This window comes from Sus scrofa, chromosome 16 (genome assembly GCF_054392235.1).
Source record: "Sus scrofa isolate SSC_HxYL_T2T_F1_AM1 chromosome 16, Sscrofa_HxYL_maternal_Yorkshire_Landrace_v2.0, whole genome shotgun sequence".
Taxonomy (NCBI): domain Eukaryota; kingdom Metazoa; phylum Chordata; class Mammalia; order Artiodactyla; family Suidae; genus Sus; species Sus scrofa.
The window spans coordinates 65,819,511-65,833,894 of NC_139398.1; the positions used below are offsets into that span (position 1 = coordinate 65,819,511).

General features: G+C 50.9%; 1 protein-coding gene across 5 annotated transcripts in view; it reads left to right on the forward strand.

The window, feature by feature from the left end:
• Window positions 1–14,384, forward strand: part of LCP2 (lymphocyte cytosolic protein 2) — a 43,323-nt gene that overhangs the window by 13,450 nt on the left and 15,489 nt on the right. For 3 of the 5 annotated variants that reach the window (XM_085001804.1, XM_021077083.2, XM_085001806.1), the window contains exons 4-10: window positions 3,521–3,586; window positions 4,013–4,044; window positions 4,598–4,635; window positions 7,276–7,474; window positions 10,280–10,374; window positions 12,762–12,831; window positions 12,923–13,006. In XM_085001804.1, coding sequence (XP_084857930.1) covers window positions 3,521–3,586; window positions 4,013–4,044; window positions 4,598–4,635; window positions 7,276–7,474; window positions 10,280–10,374; window positions 12,762–12,831; window positions 12,923–13,006 — 584 coding nt within the window. The remainder of the gene's footprint in view (window positions 1–3,520; window positions 3,587–4,012; window positions 4,045–4,597; window positions 4,636–7,275; window positions 7,475–10,279; window positions 10,375–12,761; window positions 12,832–12,922; window positions 13,007–14,384) is intronic. The other 2 variants (XM_085001805.1, XM_021077084.2) reach the window with 1 other exon arrangement.

The window sequence follows — 14,384 nt, forward strand, 5'->3', positions numbered from 1 at the left end:
CAGTCCCCCGCCTTCCCGTCACTCTGCGCCCTTGCCCCCACCCGGCGGGAGACAGGGGAGGCTCATCTAAAGCTCATACTATGCAAAATGCTGTACGCTGGCACACAACTACACACGGAAAACGGAGTGCTCATGAAATACCATCTACTCTTACTGTGTGCTGGGGGCTCGGGTATTTTCCACTCTGTGTGTTGCCTTCCTCCCTCCCTGCCTTCCTTTCTGTCTGCCTGCCTTTCTCTCATCGCTTCCTTCTTAGGTCTATGGGACCAGAAAACACTGATTTCAAGACCCTCTAAGGGAGATTCCATCCACAGTTGGTAAACCACAGGGATCACTGAAAGGGAGCCCAGGTCTCTGGGGAGGATCCAACAGGGGAACACAGCGTGACAGACAGAGACCCTGCCTTCTGCTCCCCCCGCTCCACAGGCTCCCCCTCCTCCTGCATGTCTTCTCCCTCCTCCCTCTCCTCCTCCTTTTTAATTTTTTGAAAACAATGCAAAGAATGCCAATAATAACAGGGATGATTTCACAAGCTTTTCAGACCATAGGAATCAGCCAGGTTAACGGGCTGCTTGATGTTACTGTTCCCCCTGGAGGTTCTGGGGGGTTAAAGTCTCTGGCGGGCCTGGTAATCAGTGTTTATAACAGGTGCACCCATGTAATCCCCATGGGCAGGCCAGTCAGGGATTCTCTAACCAAGGTCAATACCCTTATTTTGCTAATGAGGAACTGGGGTCTAGGGAGGGCAAACAAACGCCTTGCCTCAGGTCACAGGATGGGCACTGCCCTTGGGTAAGATGCTGCAGTCAGACTCGACGAGGACCCACCGTCCCATCCTCTGTGCCTTCTATCATCAAGGGGCAGGGGCGGCGGGGGGTTCAATTGAGAAGTTCAAGACTGGCCCGCTCAGGCAGCAAGCTAGGGGTGCAATGGGGCTGGAACTCCGGTCATGGCAGGATCTTACCTGCTGCCACAGGCCTAACTTTCAGTGGGAGGGTTTGCTCTACTTCTGGGACCAAGACGGAGCAGAGAGTCTTCCAGCTGCCCAGCCCCTCCACCTCTCTCCCTGAGTGCTGAGTGCTGCCTGGGGCTGAGTGCTGCCTGGGGTTTGTGGGGAGGGGGAATGAGTCACCTCTGGCTGCTCACTGTCACTTGGTGTTCCGGGGGTGTGGGAGTGGGGGTGCAACCTTACAGGTTTGCCCACAGAGGTAGCAGCGACCTCTGGCTCCTGTCCACTAGCGCCACCGCCCTGTGCACTCGCCCCCGCCAGTGGTCGCCGCTGGGAAAGTGTGCGCTGCGGTGGCCTCAAAGCAGGAGGCCTTGGGTGCTCGGCTTGTGTTCACTGCAGGCTGGGCTGCTTGCCTGCGCTGCTGGCTCTCAGCTCTGGGCTGCTCCTCCGCGAGGCCTGCGGTTTGACATTTCCTTCCTTTGCCAGTTAGAGCCCCGGCAGCCTCCAGCCTGGCTGCTAAAGATACCGGTAAGCGGAGGTGCAGGGACAGAGGGGGCCTTTTCAGGATCAAAGCAGTGGCTCCAGCCGGTCAGGGCCACACCAGGCCCTGCAGGGCTGGGAGTGGAGGGGCCGCCCACACTCTTGCCTCGGGTCTTGCTGAAATGTCACCTCCTTGCCCAGGCCCACTTGTTTTCAAGTGCAACCACACTCTAAGCTCTCGCGTCCCCCTCACCCAGCCCGCGCCGCCACTGCATGTGTGTACCCACGGTGCTCACCTAGAATTTCACTTCCTTAAATGCTCTTTGTTTATTGTCTGCCTCTCTCCACTAGCAAGCAAACTCCTCGAGAGCAGGGATCTCTGTCTGTTTTGCTCACCAAGGCACCCTGAGCCCCAGGAAAGTTCCTGGCATTTAGAGGCCCTTTAGTGCCCATTGCTGAATGAAGCTGTGACGGGGTGGGGGCAGCGACTGCAGCCACACCACCGCCTCCCCTGGCCAGGGCATGGGACACAGACAAGGGCTCCCTTGACTGTTAGAGACCCCCCTTCCATCCTGTGTCAGAGGAGGAAGGAGAGGGACCCCATCAGCTTCTCAAAACAATCGCTTAAAGGAAGCAGAAGAACCATGAGAATAAGCGAAATAAGGGTTTCGGTGGTGTGATCCAGAGGCTGCTGGGAAGCCCTCCCCCACTTTAAAGCATCTCCTAGCAAAGTGTGAGCACTGTGATGGAGGAGGAGTCAACGCTGCCCTCGATCCTTCTCTGTCCTTTAATGTCCCCAGCGTGTTTATTAAAATTCCTTTATCCTGTCTCTCTGCTGAGTGGGAGGGTCCCAGTAGCAGTTCCTGGGGAGTAGGAAGAGGCGGGAGGGGGCCTGGAGGATGAGGAGGGAAGCAAGAAGAGGTGCGGGCCCAGTCTACGTTTGCTACCTTAGCAATTTTATTTTAGGCCAAACTTGTTACCTTGAGGTGGTCCCTTCCGCAGAAGGAGTGTAACCTGGGTCATTCCCAGGTGGGCCACGTTCATTCCCAGGGGGCTGCCGGTATCAGGGGCTTTAACACAGGAAGGGATGTGTTGGAAATTGGGGAGCCTGGCTTCTGGGACTGGTTGGTGTGTGTTGTGGGGAGAGGGCTGCCTTTATCACTAACCCACCATGCAGACTGGTGCCATCCTTTGCCTGGGTCTCTGTGTCCCCATCTACAGAATATCATTAGACTAGATCACCTCTGAGGCTCCTCGAGCTGTGTCAGATCTCTAGGAACCAGGAGCCTGTTGACTGATGAGGGCTCTGTTGGTCTCAGCAGTGGTGCTAAGGGAGGCTGGAGCTTACCACCAGGGCATGCCAGAGGGGCCGCCCCACTCAAAGAGGCCCCTCCTGTCCTGGGGTTTGGGAATTTGCGAGGTCACAACACCTAAGGACTGAGAGGGTCCTGGCCTCCGGGCACGGAGTGGGCGTCTCCCACTCTGAAGGCTGTGCCTCGATCGAGAATACTTCACCAAGTATTTCTAAGAACCCATGTCCCCCAAGGAGGAGTCAGGGAGCAGAGAATGGAAGGAGATTTCAGGCCCAAGAAGCCCACTGGAGGTCTTGTAAGAGTTACGCAAGCAGCTGATTCCTCCAGGTCTGCGAGATGGTTTGAAGATTCCTAGAAGCCAGACATCACCCCAGGAACATCAAACCAAGAGTGAGGGGATCTCAGCTCAGGGAATACCAACGCAATAAAACACACAGTGGTCACATGGATCCTACGGCTACAGGACTTCGGAGGAGGAGGAGCCAGGTGTGAGCTGACCAGTCTCCACGGGGCAGCTCTGAGCTAGACCTGGGAGGCTGAGCCAGACACAGAGAGCTTTCTGGGCAGGAGCAGGGACTGGGAGGGGGATGGAGGTGACAAGTTCTGGGAGGAAGTGAAGTGCAGAGGCCCCGCCCAGGGAGGGGACTGGCTGGAGGACAGAAGAAGAAGCTGGATGGGACTGGCCCAGGTGCCCGAGGTCACACAGATCAGTAGGAGGAAGGCTCGGGTGGGGGAGAGATGCTGGTTTTGTCACCTCACCTGTCCCTTTATCTTGTAGGATTCTAAGTAAGTTAAGTCAAGAAATCAACAAGAATGAAGAGAGAAGGAGCATTTTCACACGCAAGTGAGTAGGGCAGCCTAGGGGCTCTGAGTTGCTTTAATGAAATGCAAAGAATTTGCAAACTCAAGTCTAACCTTTGACGGGAGGCGAGGGACTGGTTTGCCTCCATTTTTGATCCCCAGTGATTCTTCAGTCCAGGGCTGCCCGCCTCTGCCCTGCAGCTCGCTCTGCATCTGGGACATTAGGGGAACTTCCCCTAGAAAGTCAGGCAGTCACGAGCTTCCAGCTTTGCCACCAAGATGGCTTTGGTGGTTTCTAGAATTTCCGGGCAGCCTGACCTCAGTTTCAGAGCAACAAGGACATGGGTCTTGGGCAATGAGACATACCCTCCCCCCAGGCTCCTCTCGCAGGACTGGACCGAGGGAAGAGGGCGACAGCCCTATTAATAAGTCAGGAGGACTATTAATGCAGTGCTGTTTGCCTTTGCAGACCCCAAGTCCAGCGGTTTCCTGAGGAGACAGGTAAGCTCTCAGGAGTGAGAGTGGTTGCTTTAGGAGGTGACAGGCACTTTGTCCGCCGGTCCAGATGGAGGGGAGGAGAGATGTCACTATGCTGGGCACCTGGCTATAGCCTCTGCTCACCTGGGACCCTCTGCAGAGACACAGTGAGAGGCTCTATAAGGGGTGCCTAGACGGACTGGGGCTTTGAGCACCTGAGTGGAGCCAGTGCCCCTGCTTCTGAGTCTTTAAAGCAGTTTTCCAACTTTTAAATTGCACATCCTGTTAAAATGCAGCTTCCTGGGTCCCACTCAGTCCTGCTGAATCAAAAGCTCCATCCAGTCCATAGGACCCCAAGTATCTGCAGATTTTAAAGCACTCTCAGGCGACTTTGATGCATGTGGAAAGTTTAAGAACGCCGTCAAAGTCTGGTAGAAATTCTAGAGCTGCTACTAAATTGCTAACCCCCAGGTGGTCTGGGCTGGGGCAGGGAAGGGAGCGCCTGCGAGTGGACTGCTACCCTGCCTTTCCTTCTCACGGCTTCTTTGGGTACTGACGAGGGGGTTCTCTTCCACAGAAAGCCATGAAGAAGACAATGGAGGCTGGTCATCCTTTGTGAGTACGGGGCAGGCTGTTCTTCCACCTTGCAGTGGTTTCCAGAGCAACTCTGTAATAAGGAATGTGCCTAATGCCAGAAGGAGCAAGGCCCAGATAGAGCCGCCCAGGGGTCAGATAATGCGCTCCGTGAAGGGCAGAGGATAAACTTTTTAGCCTCTCCATCCACAGGGTCTCCGCCTCACCCATTCCCCTCTGCCCCGTACAGAGAGCAGCTGCAGATGACACCGCATCAATGGGCCTGTCGTGCACCAGCAGCCCCGTCCGGACAGCAACGGTGGGCTGCACGGGCCACAGGCTGCGGGGTGCTGACCACACCCTTACCCACCGTGACCACCCCCGCAGCGGGGCCTTTCCCCCAGCGCCCCCTCCACATGGCCTACGCCAGAGTAGCTTTAAAGCTTTTCTCTTACACGTAAATGCTCATTGGTGACAGAGGGAAAGGAAGTTCAGAAATAACTAGCAGCCCCGGAAAGACCTCAGGGAAGGCCTGATCGAATTGGTTTTTATATGCGGGGTCGCGACAACCCCTTTGAGAGTCTGACCAGGCTGGTACATCCTCTCCCCAGAAAGCTGTGTATGGGGTCACCACACTTGACGCCAGACCCAGGCTAAGCCTAACTCCGTTACGGCTTGCTGCCCAGTCTGCCCACTTTACAGATGAAGCAGCTGAGCCCACCGGACAGCCTGACTTAACGTAGAGCCACACAGATATTCAGAGGCAGGCAAAGGCCCCTGGTTGCCCACCCTTAGTCCAGTGGTCTTTCTGGTAAGCAGCTGCCTCGAGTGCTTCAGAAGCAGGCACTAAACATCCCCTGTCCTATTGGGATTCTGTTACAAGGAAGCATTGAATTCGAGAAGCAAAATGCTATGTCTGTGCTTTCTATGTGAGAACAGAGGAATATGACAGATGTATTTTGTTCTAAAGGGAAAATGGACCAGAATTTTCCCCCAAACGCTTAGTTTTCATACAGAAACTGCATCTTTGCGACTGCTGGCCGCACAGTTCCTCCGCGTGGGAGCTCAGGCTGAGGCCAGCCTTCTCAACCCTCTCTGTACACAGGCAGTTCCCACTAGCTGCTGCCTACCACACCCAGGGTTCCACTGAACAAGGCACTAGGGTGCGGGGGCAGAGACAGAGAACTCAATCCTATGACCACTTTAAAGCTTACATAACACGTACCATGGGGCAGGATAGGATTAGGAACCAAAACCACGCATACACATTAGGAACCAAATCAGGAGAAGAAAATAATTGTCCTAGAAGCAGTGAGGAAAGTGTGTTGCTGAAAAAGGCCAATGGAGTAAGGCCTGGTGGAAAGTCAGGAGCCGCAGGGCTGGGCTGTGCAGGCGGAGAGGTTGGAGGGAGCCCCTGCTGGTATGGGGGGCAGTCAGCACCAGGGCTGGAGAGGCACAGAGGCTGGAGGCCGAGGTTCTGAAGTCCCTCCCACTGGTCGGGTTCCACCCCCTGCTCTCAAGTGACAGGAACACTGAGGGCAGGAAGAAGACTCTTCGGAGTTGGGGAATATACTCAACCTCACCTTGCCTTCCGATGTTAAAAAGATACACATTCTGCAAGTCAAACATTCACACAGGCGTCTTTCATTTGAGCACCCTAGACGGTCTCCTTTAAGCCACAGGGCAAAGTTGCCGGGATTTCTAGGCTCTCAGGATGCACCTTCCCACACCAAGCTGTGACTTCCCTTTGCTTCTTTCCACACTGTCCTTGACTTCAGAGAAATGCCCTGGGCCCATTTAGTACCCGCTTGATCTTGGCCTGTGACGGATAAGCCAGTCATGGGTCGGCAGCTGAAGGTGCCACCTCTACCTGGGAAATTATTCCTATACCTGTCACTTTCCTGGGCTGCCTCAAAGGCATAAACCCCCCAGGGCTTACCTGCCCTGAGACCCACAGAGAAGCAAATGTAAACTACACTAAAAAATCTAAAATTTAGAGTGCCTTCCAAGGGAGCAGCTTCACACTCAGTGCCAGATGTCACGAATAATAAGCTGTTTCTTTCTATACACTCATCTCTCAGCAGAGAGACTACCCCAGCCCTGACCATCCTGTCTCAGACACAACGTAATCTGCCTTCTAATCAACAGGCTTTTGGTTATCTGGTTTCCCATTAGCATGGCCTTGGACAGTGCACCGGGTTATAATGAAAAGAAATTTTTGAGAGCAGGCACCCAGAGAACAGACTGACAATGAACCAGGGGCATCACAAACGCTCCAGGTGTTGAGTCTCCCTCTTGGCAATGCCTGGAGTAAAAAATGTGTTTACTCAAAACAGCAGGTGCTGCCACCCTTCTATTCCTGTGTCCTCATTCCTTTTGCTTTTCTCTGTTGTGCAAACAACAACAACAACCAAAAAAAAAAACCAAAAAAAAATGTAGAGAAAAATGCACTTGCCTAGTAGCCTGAAGACCTTAGTGGAGGTCTCACGTCCACATTTTGCTAGCTCTGTGATTTCTGTAACTCCCTGACCTCAGAGTCCTCATCTGTAAAATGGGAGTGATCACCCTAGTGCTGAATGCCCCCACGTGAGGACCGTGAGGCTCGGCAGAGAGAGGCGAGGGAGGCACGCCGAGTGCCAAGGAGCCCGACACACCGCTCTGTGCCCATCACTGTCTCGGCAGGAAGAAGATGACTATGAGAGTCCCAATGAAGATCAGGATGGGGAGGATGACGGTGACTACGAATCCCCTAACGAGGAGGAGGCGGCGCCCATGGAGGACGATGCTGATTATGAGCCGCCGCCCTCCAATGATGAGGAAGCTCTGCAGAACTCCATCCTGCCTGCCAAGCCTTTCTCCAACTCCAACTCCATGTACATAGGTAAGGGCCCTGGCAGCCCAGCCCCCAGCCCCACTGGTGCACGGGAGGCCAAGGCCCATGTAGCAAGAAAGCTTTGTGTGCTGATGTTGGCTCAGCTTCCGATCAGCTGTGCGGCTTTGGGCAAATGTCTCTACCTCTCTGGGCTTCAATTTTCTCATCTGTGAAATAGAATGATAATAATATAGACCACACAGATTTGCTGTGAGGGTTATTAATAGTGCAGACAAATCATTGCTGCTGGTGCCTGGTATCAGCATGGAACGGTTACTTAAGAGTGTAAGTAACAAGTAACAACTTATTTTGTATGTTACTTTGGTATTCAAATACTATTTTTTTTTTTTTTTTGGCTGTACCCGTGGGATATGAAAGTTCCCAGGCTGGGGACTGAACCCGCACCACTGCAGAGACAATGCCAGAACCTTAATCCGCTGTGCCATAGTGGGAACCCCTACTAGCTTGTTCCTCCCCATCTCTGACCAATTCATGCTTATGTGGCACTACTGCCCACAGAACAGCAGATACATACAGTGATATTCAATGCGGATTGACTGTAACTTAAATTTTTCAAAAAATTTTGGTGGTGACAGAAAATAGGCACATACACATTTGCATAATATAATATCAAGAAGTAAGCAAAAAAGCTGATGATCACAAAAATTAAGACCACTAGTCCTTTAGGCTGTATAACACTTGGTATTTTATTTATTTATTTATCTATTTATTTCCTTTTTTTGTTTTTTTGTTTGTTTGTTTTTTGGATGTGCCCACAGCATGTGGAAGTTCCCAGGCCTGGGATCAAACCTGAGCTACAGCAGTGACAATGCTGAATCTTTAACCACTTGGCCACCAGGGAAATCTGATACTTGGCAATTTTTTTTTTTTTTTTTGGGGGGGGGGCTGCACCCTCACATATGGAAGTTCCCAGGTTAAGGGTAGAATCAGAGCTACAGCTGCCGGCCTACACCACAGCCACAGTAACAACAGGATCTAATCTAAATCTGTGACCTACACCACAGCTCATGGTAACTCTGGATCCTTAACCCACTGAGGTCAGGGATTGAACCCGAGTTCTCATGGATACTAGTCGGGTTCGTTACTGCTAAGGCACAATGGGAACTCCACACTGGGTAATTTTATTTTATTTATTTGTTTATTTATTTATTTATTTTTTTTGCCATTTCTCCCGCAGCATATGGAGGTTCCCAGGCTAGGGGTCCAATCGGAGATGTAGCTGATGTCCTACGCCACAGCCACAGCAATGCGGGATCTGAGCCACGTCTGCAACCTACACCACAGCTCACTGCAATGCCGGATCCTTAACCTACCGAGCAAGGCCAGGGATTGAACCCTCAACCTCATGGTTTCGAGTCGGATTCGTTAACCTCTGAACCACAACGGGAACTCCTACACTGGGTAATTTTAAAGCCCTTTCACAAACACTTTGTCAATGTTTCATTTTGTGTTTTGAAGCACCCTGTGTGATACAGGCCACAATTATCCATCCTGTTTCACATGCAGGGAAACTGAGGCCCAGAGATGAAACAGATAGCTAAGCTGCTGTGTGCCTCCTGTGTGCCAGTTATGAGCATACACAATGAAGGGGACACTATAGTTCTCACTCTAAAGAATCCATCGTCCAGGGGACGAGGCAACATCAAACAAATTAATCACAAGATGATTTACTTAAACTTAGATACTCAGGAAGACGCGTGCGAGAGACGAGGCTGGGGCATGTGCCTAGTCTGGGCTTGCTTCCCTGAGGATAGGATATTTAAGATGAAACTGAAAGGACACATAGCAGTTGGCTAAGTGGGGGCAGATACGGGGGAGGGAAGAGCATTCTAAGCAGGAGGAATGGCTGGGCAAAGGCCCTGAGGCTCCAAGGAACACGACAGGTCAGGGGAGCTGAGAGCTGGCCAGTGTGGGCGCTTGCCCAAGTTCTGAGCCCCACTCTCTGGAAGAGCACTGCCTCCCCTGGGCTGGGACCAGGCTGAGACAAAACAGCATCCAGAGCACAAAATGTCAGTAGACCGTCACTTAAAAGAGTCCTGGCCTAGCCTTCCCCTGTCAAAGGGGTAGGACGCTGCCAGCCAGTCAACCTGGCCTGGGGACACCTCTGAGATGATCAGAATAATGTGAATTTCTGTTAGGAGTCTGCGCTTTGGTGACCAGCTCCTCCTTCTAAGCAAGGAGGAAGTGGGAGGGGGAAGGACAGCCCAGAGAATTTGTGAGGGGAAGGAAGGGGCCCAGAACAGGATCTTCATGTGTCACAGTGGGCTTACCCTTGCTGAGGCAGTTGTGCCTATGTGTGTCTCTGTGTGTGTCTGCACGTGTGTATGTGTGTACGCACGCACAAATACAGGTGTGCATTTGTATGTCTGTACAGGTGAGGGCATGTGTATGTTGACTTCTTCACAATGTTGCCTGAAAACACTTGCTCAAGGCGCTGGCTGAGCTAATGACCGAGAGGCTTTTCTTCAGCCTTCATTCACAAACCTTTAATAAATACCCATTTCCCAGAGGTGAGGTGAGAGTTGCTCCTAGGTGTCAGCAGAGTGAGACAATCCGGGCAGGTACAGAGAAAGCAAGGGGCCAAGTACTCCTCACCCTGAGAAATCGCGTGAGGACACATCCCAGTCACACTGCCTGGGGCTGCTCTTGGTGCCGATGGGGTCGGCGGGATCCTGAGATGCGCCCAGTCAGGGCTGGCTCTGTTCCTGGAGAGCCGTGGGGGGGTGGCTGGGCCAGCCTTCCTGCTAGACGGAGCATTTCTCCCTTCATTTCAATGCCTTTGCATCTCCACAGACCGGCCGGCCTCCGGGAAGGCACAGCAGCCGCCGGTGCCCCCTCAGAGGCCCATGACCGGCCCCCCTCCTCTGCCTGCTGGCCGCAATCACACGGTAGGCTCCCCCACCTTCTGTTATGCTACTTTGCGTCCACTCAATAATTTCCTCTGCAGAGAGAAGCCACAGACATCTTCACCCAATTCTAGCCGCTAAGAAAAAATTATACGCAGGCTGGGAAACCACGTACCCAAGTGCTCACAGTGTGTTTTTTGGAAAGTGAAATACTAGAGATTTTTATACATGTCATAATGCTTCTTATCATCGTATTTTCTCTTTATACCATAAACAACGTAAGCCGTTTGTATGATCAAAGTCTCCTCATGATATTCATTTTGCAATTATTTCCCACTTTTGAAATAAGTGAAAACTGTAAAATACACTAAGAGGACCAAGCAAATGGCACCTCCTAGTATTTGGGTCCCAGGCCTTCTCCTTCTGACAAAATGACTGTTGCCACCTGCTGGCCAAGGCCTGAAATTCTACAGTCAAGGCTTGAAACCAAAATGTGTAATGCCATGAACCCAGAGGGAGAGAGGCAGCAAACCCTCCCTCCTCTTGCTTCAAGCGTATGATCTCAGTTCTCGTGGGTCTAATTAAGAAAGGCACACCTCCACTTACCGTATTTCACTTTATTGCACTTCCCAGATACTGTGTTTTGTTTTTTTTTTTTTTTTTTACAAATTGAAGATTTGTAGCAACTCTGCCTTGTCAAATGACAGTCAGAATTTTTTAGCAATATTTAAAAATTGAGATATGTACGTTGTTTTGTTAGACATAATGCTATTGCACCCTTAACAGACTTCGGTTGCTGTAAATGTAATTTTTATACTTACTGGGAAGTCAAAAAAATTGTGTGACTAGCGTTGATGAAAATTCAAGTAACAATCAAACTAGGAAGAAACAAAGAGAATTTTATTCTAGCCAAACTGAGGATTATAACCTGGGAGAAAGATGCTCGGAAGCTCTGAGAACTGATTCATCAGTCAGGAGCTAGAGATGCAGTTTAACACATTTTTGAGACCAAGAATCATGTATTATATTGATGGATTAACATTACAGTTTGTCAGAGATGTTTTGGTCAGGCACGGTCAGAGTGAGCCTTTAGGTCAAAGTGACCCCCTGACAGTATGAGAAGGACACATTGCAATGGTGGCATCCGAAGAAAGGGACCATTTTTCTCCAAGTTTGTTTACATCCTCCTGCCTTAAGGAGGCTGGTTAATGCATAATGCAGATGCACACTGCAGATGAGGAAAGGCCTTTCACAAATGCGAACAAAGTATGTGTTTTAGTTGACTTCGTTTGACAGGCCTGCCATAGGAAATGTACGATTTTTCCCCATCGCTAGGCTTATTTTGGTTTTTGCTTTATGGTGGTGGTCTGGAACCAAACCTGCAATATCTCCAAGGTATGCCTGCATCCAGAGAGACCCCAGGAGGTTCAGGCTCAGGAGTCAATAGCTGGAACTGTGTTCCCTTCACGTGGGACCAGAGCACCGTGACAGCTGCGGTGAACGCCAAGTGTCAGGGCTGGGAGGATCCCCATCACACCCCAGCTGGGACTCCTCCCCTCGCCCGCGCCCCGCCCAGCAACAGATGGCTCCTCGCTGCTCCTGCGGTTCGGTTCCATTACAAAGGGGGCTCATGGAGCTGAATCTATCTACACATGTACTTGCTTTTGAAATTGGAAGCCCTTCACCTCACTCTTGGGATGCAGAATGCACTCAGTCAATCTACAGATACTGCTTGAGCAACAGTGCCCGGCAGTGTTCTAGCTGCTGGGAACAGAGCATGAACGAGACAAATAAGATCCCTGCTTCCATAAAATTTTGATGGGGGTTAGGGAGAGATGGATAATAAACAGGTAAAGAGATGTATAAACAATATAATTTGAGTAGTAACGTGTGGTTAGAGAGACAGAAGACCAGGGAACATGACGGTAGGTGTGATGGTGCCCCTGAACTGGAAAGAATGAGCCAGTTGTGGCGAGAGAGCCGGGGAAAGAGCATTCCAGGCAGAGGGGAACGCAATTATAGACACGCCCAAGTGGGCATGAGCTTGAGAATTTGCGGGAACTGTAAGAAGATACCTACAGTGAGAGCCCAGCGGGCACTGCAGAGAGGAGCCCACAAAGGCGTTGGAAGGGGGGCCAGCAGCTAGCTCAGGCAGGGCCTCGCAGGCCATGAGGAGTTTTAGTTTTGTTCTTAATAAGAGCCGCTAAAAAGCTTGGTAGGGGAATAACATGCAGAAAATGCTCTCATAGAGTGTGGAACAGGGAGCTCAGATAGCAGGCGACTGTTCAGGCGAGGAATGGTATGTGTGTGGGTGGAACAGGGGGATGGAGAAAAGAGAGCAGATTCAGACCTATATGGGGGGAATAAAGCCCCCAGGACTTCAACTGATGGGTTGAAAATGCTCCCTGACATGTGGATTTCTTTTAAAGCAGCCACTCCCCCCACCCCAGCCCAACCACGAAGAGCCTAGCAGAAGTAGAAACCACAAAACAGCAAAGCGTAAGTCCCTCTCTTGCTGCCCATCGACCCCCACCCTTCCCCGGCCAACTGCTCTCTTCTCCGAACTGACTTCAGTCTCTTTTCCTTCCAGTCCCTGTTCCTTCCATAGACAGAAGCACGAAACCACCCCTAGATCGTTCTTTAGCTCCGTTTGACAGAGAGCCCTTCACACTAGGTTGGTATCTTTCATGTTTGATGCGTGGTAAGTGTGGCCAACATTTACAGAGTGCTTATTCATGCTTTACATGGGCACCGATGCATTTAACTATCTCCACAATCCTCTGAAGTGGGGACTATTAGAATTATCCGCATTGTACAGATGAGGAAACTGAGGCATGAAGAGGTATAACCTCCCAAGGTCACTCAGCTACCAAGTGATCGGGGTAGTGACCCAAACCCAGAGCTCCTGCCCTTAGCCTGGTGCCAAGCCTGCTTCTCCATGGGTACCATCCAGCTACGCGCGCATCCATCCTGTTGTCCTGGAGGAAAATGCAGGAGGCATCTGGGCTAAGGGGCAAGGGGCCTGGCGGGGCTGTTGTCTGCTGCCTTAGCTGCTACTTAGCAGCTCGCTGACCACTAAGGAATGTTGCTTTTTCAGAGCTGTCTCCTTATTTGTAAGGAGAAAATAACTTTATAAAACTCTAAAGTGCTATTCAAATGTCAGAGCTGTCTTGTGTTGTGTGTGTGCAGTTGACCAAACTGTGCATATACTACGGTCCTTTCCCTCCAGCATTGACCCAGAGGATTCTTGGGCTGCAGCTACCTCTACATAGTTCTTTTTGATTTCAATTCTAAAACTTAACTATCATTTACTGAGCACTTACTCTGCGGCAAGTGCCCACAAATAAATTACAGTGGTCTCTCAAGTATCAGCAGGGTGTGGCGGGGCGGGGGGTGGGGTGGGGGACTGGTTCCAGGACCTCTGCGGAAACTAAAATCTGATGACACTCAACTCTTATATAAAATGGTGTAGTATTTGCATAGAACCTATATACATCCCCTGTGAACTTTAAATCATCTCGAGATTACTTACAATACTAATAGAATATAAATGCTATGTCAATAGTTGTAAATAAATGTAAATGCATGTACCATAGTTGCCAGTGCATGGCAAATTCAAATTTTGTTTTTTGGAACTTTGCGGATTTTATTTTTCCAAATATTTTTGATCTGAGGTTGGGTGGTGCATGGGTGTGGAACCCACGGATATGGAGAGTTATCTCTGCATCATTCCTAGTCCTCACACCAACCCAACAAAGACGGCGTGTTATCATTCCCACTTTGTACATGATAAAGATGCAGTTCAGAGAGTTTGAATACTTTTCCCAAACTTACATAACTAGGCTCAGGATCTGAACTCGAGTCTTCTCGACCTCAAAATGGATGCCCTTTTCCACCACACGATGCTGCAGGTAGAGACCCTGGATTTTCCCTGCTGTGACTAGGGAGTCCTGGGGAAGGAGCCCTGAACCTTGAGGGATAAGGAGCCTGGCACCCCAGACCCTCCAGCTACATAACAGTGAACAAGGCATTTAGCCTTTGGGGCCTCAGTC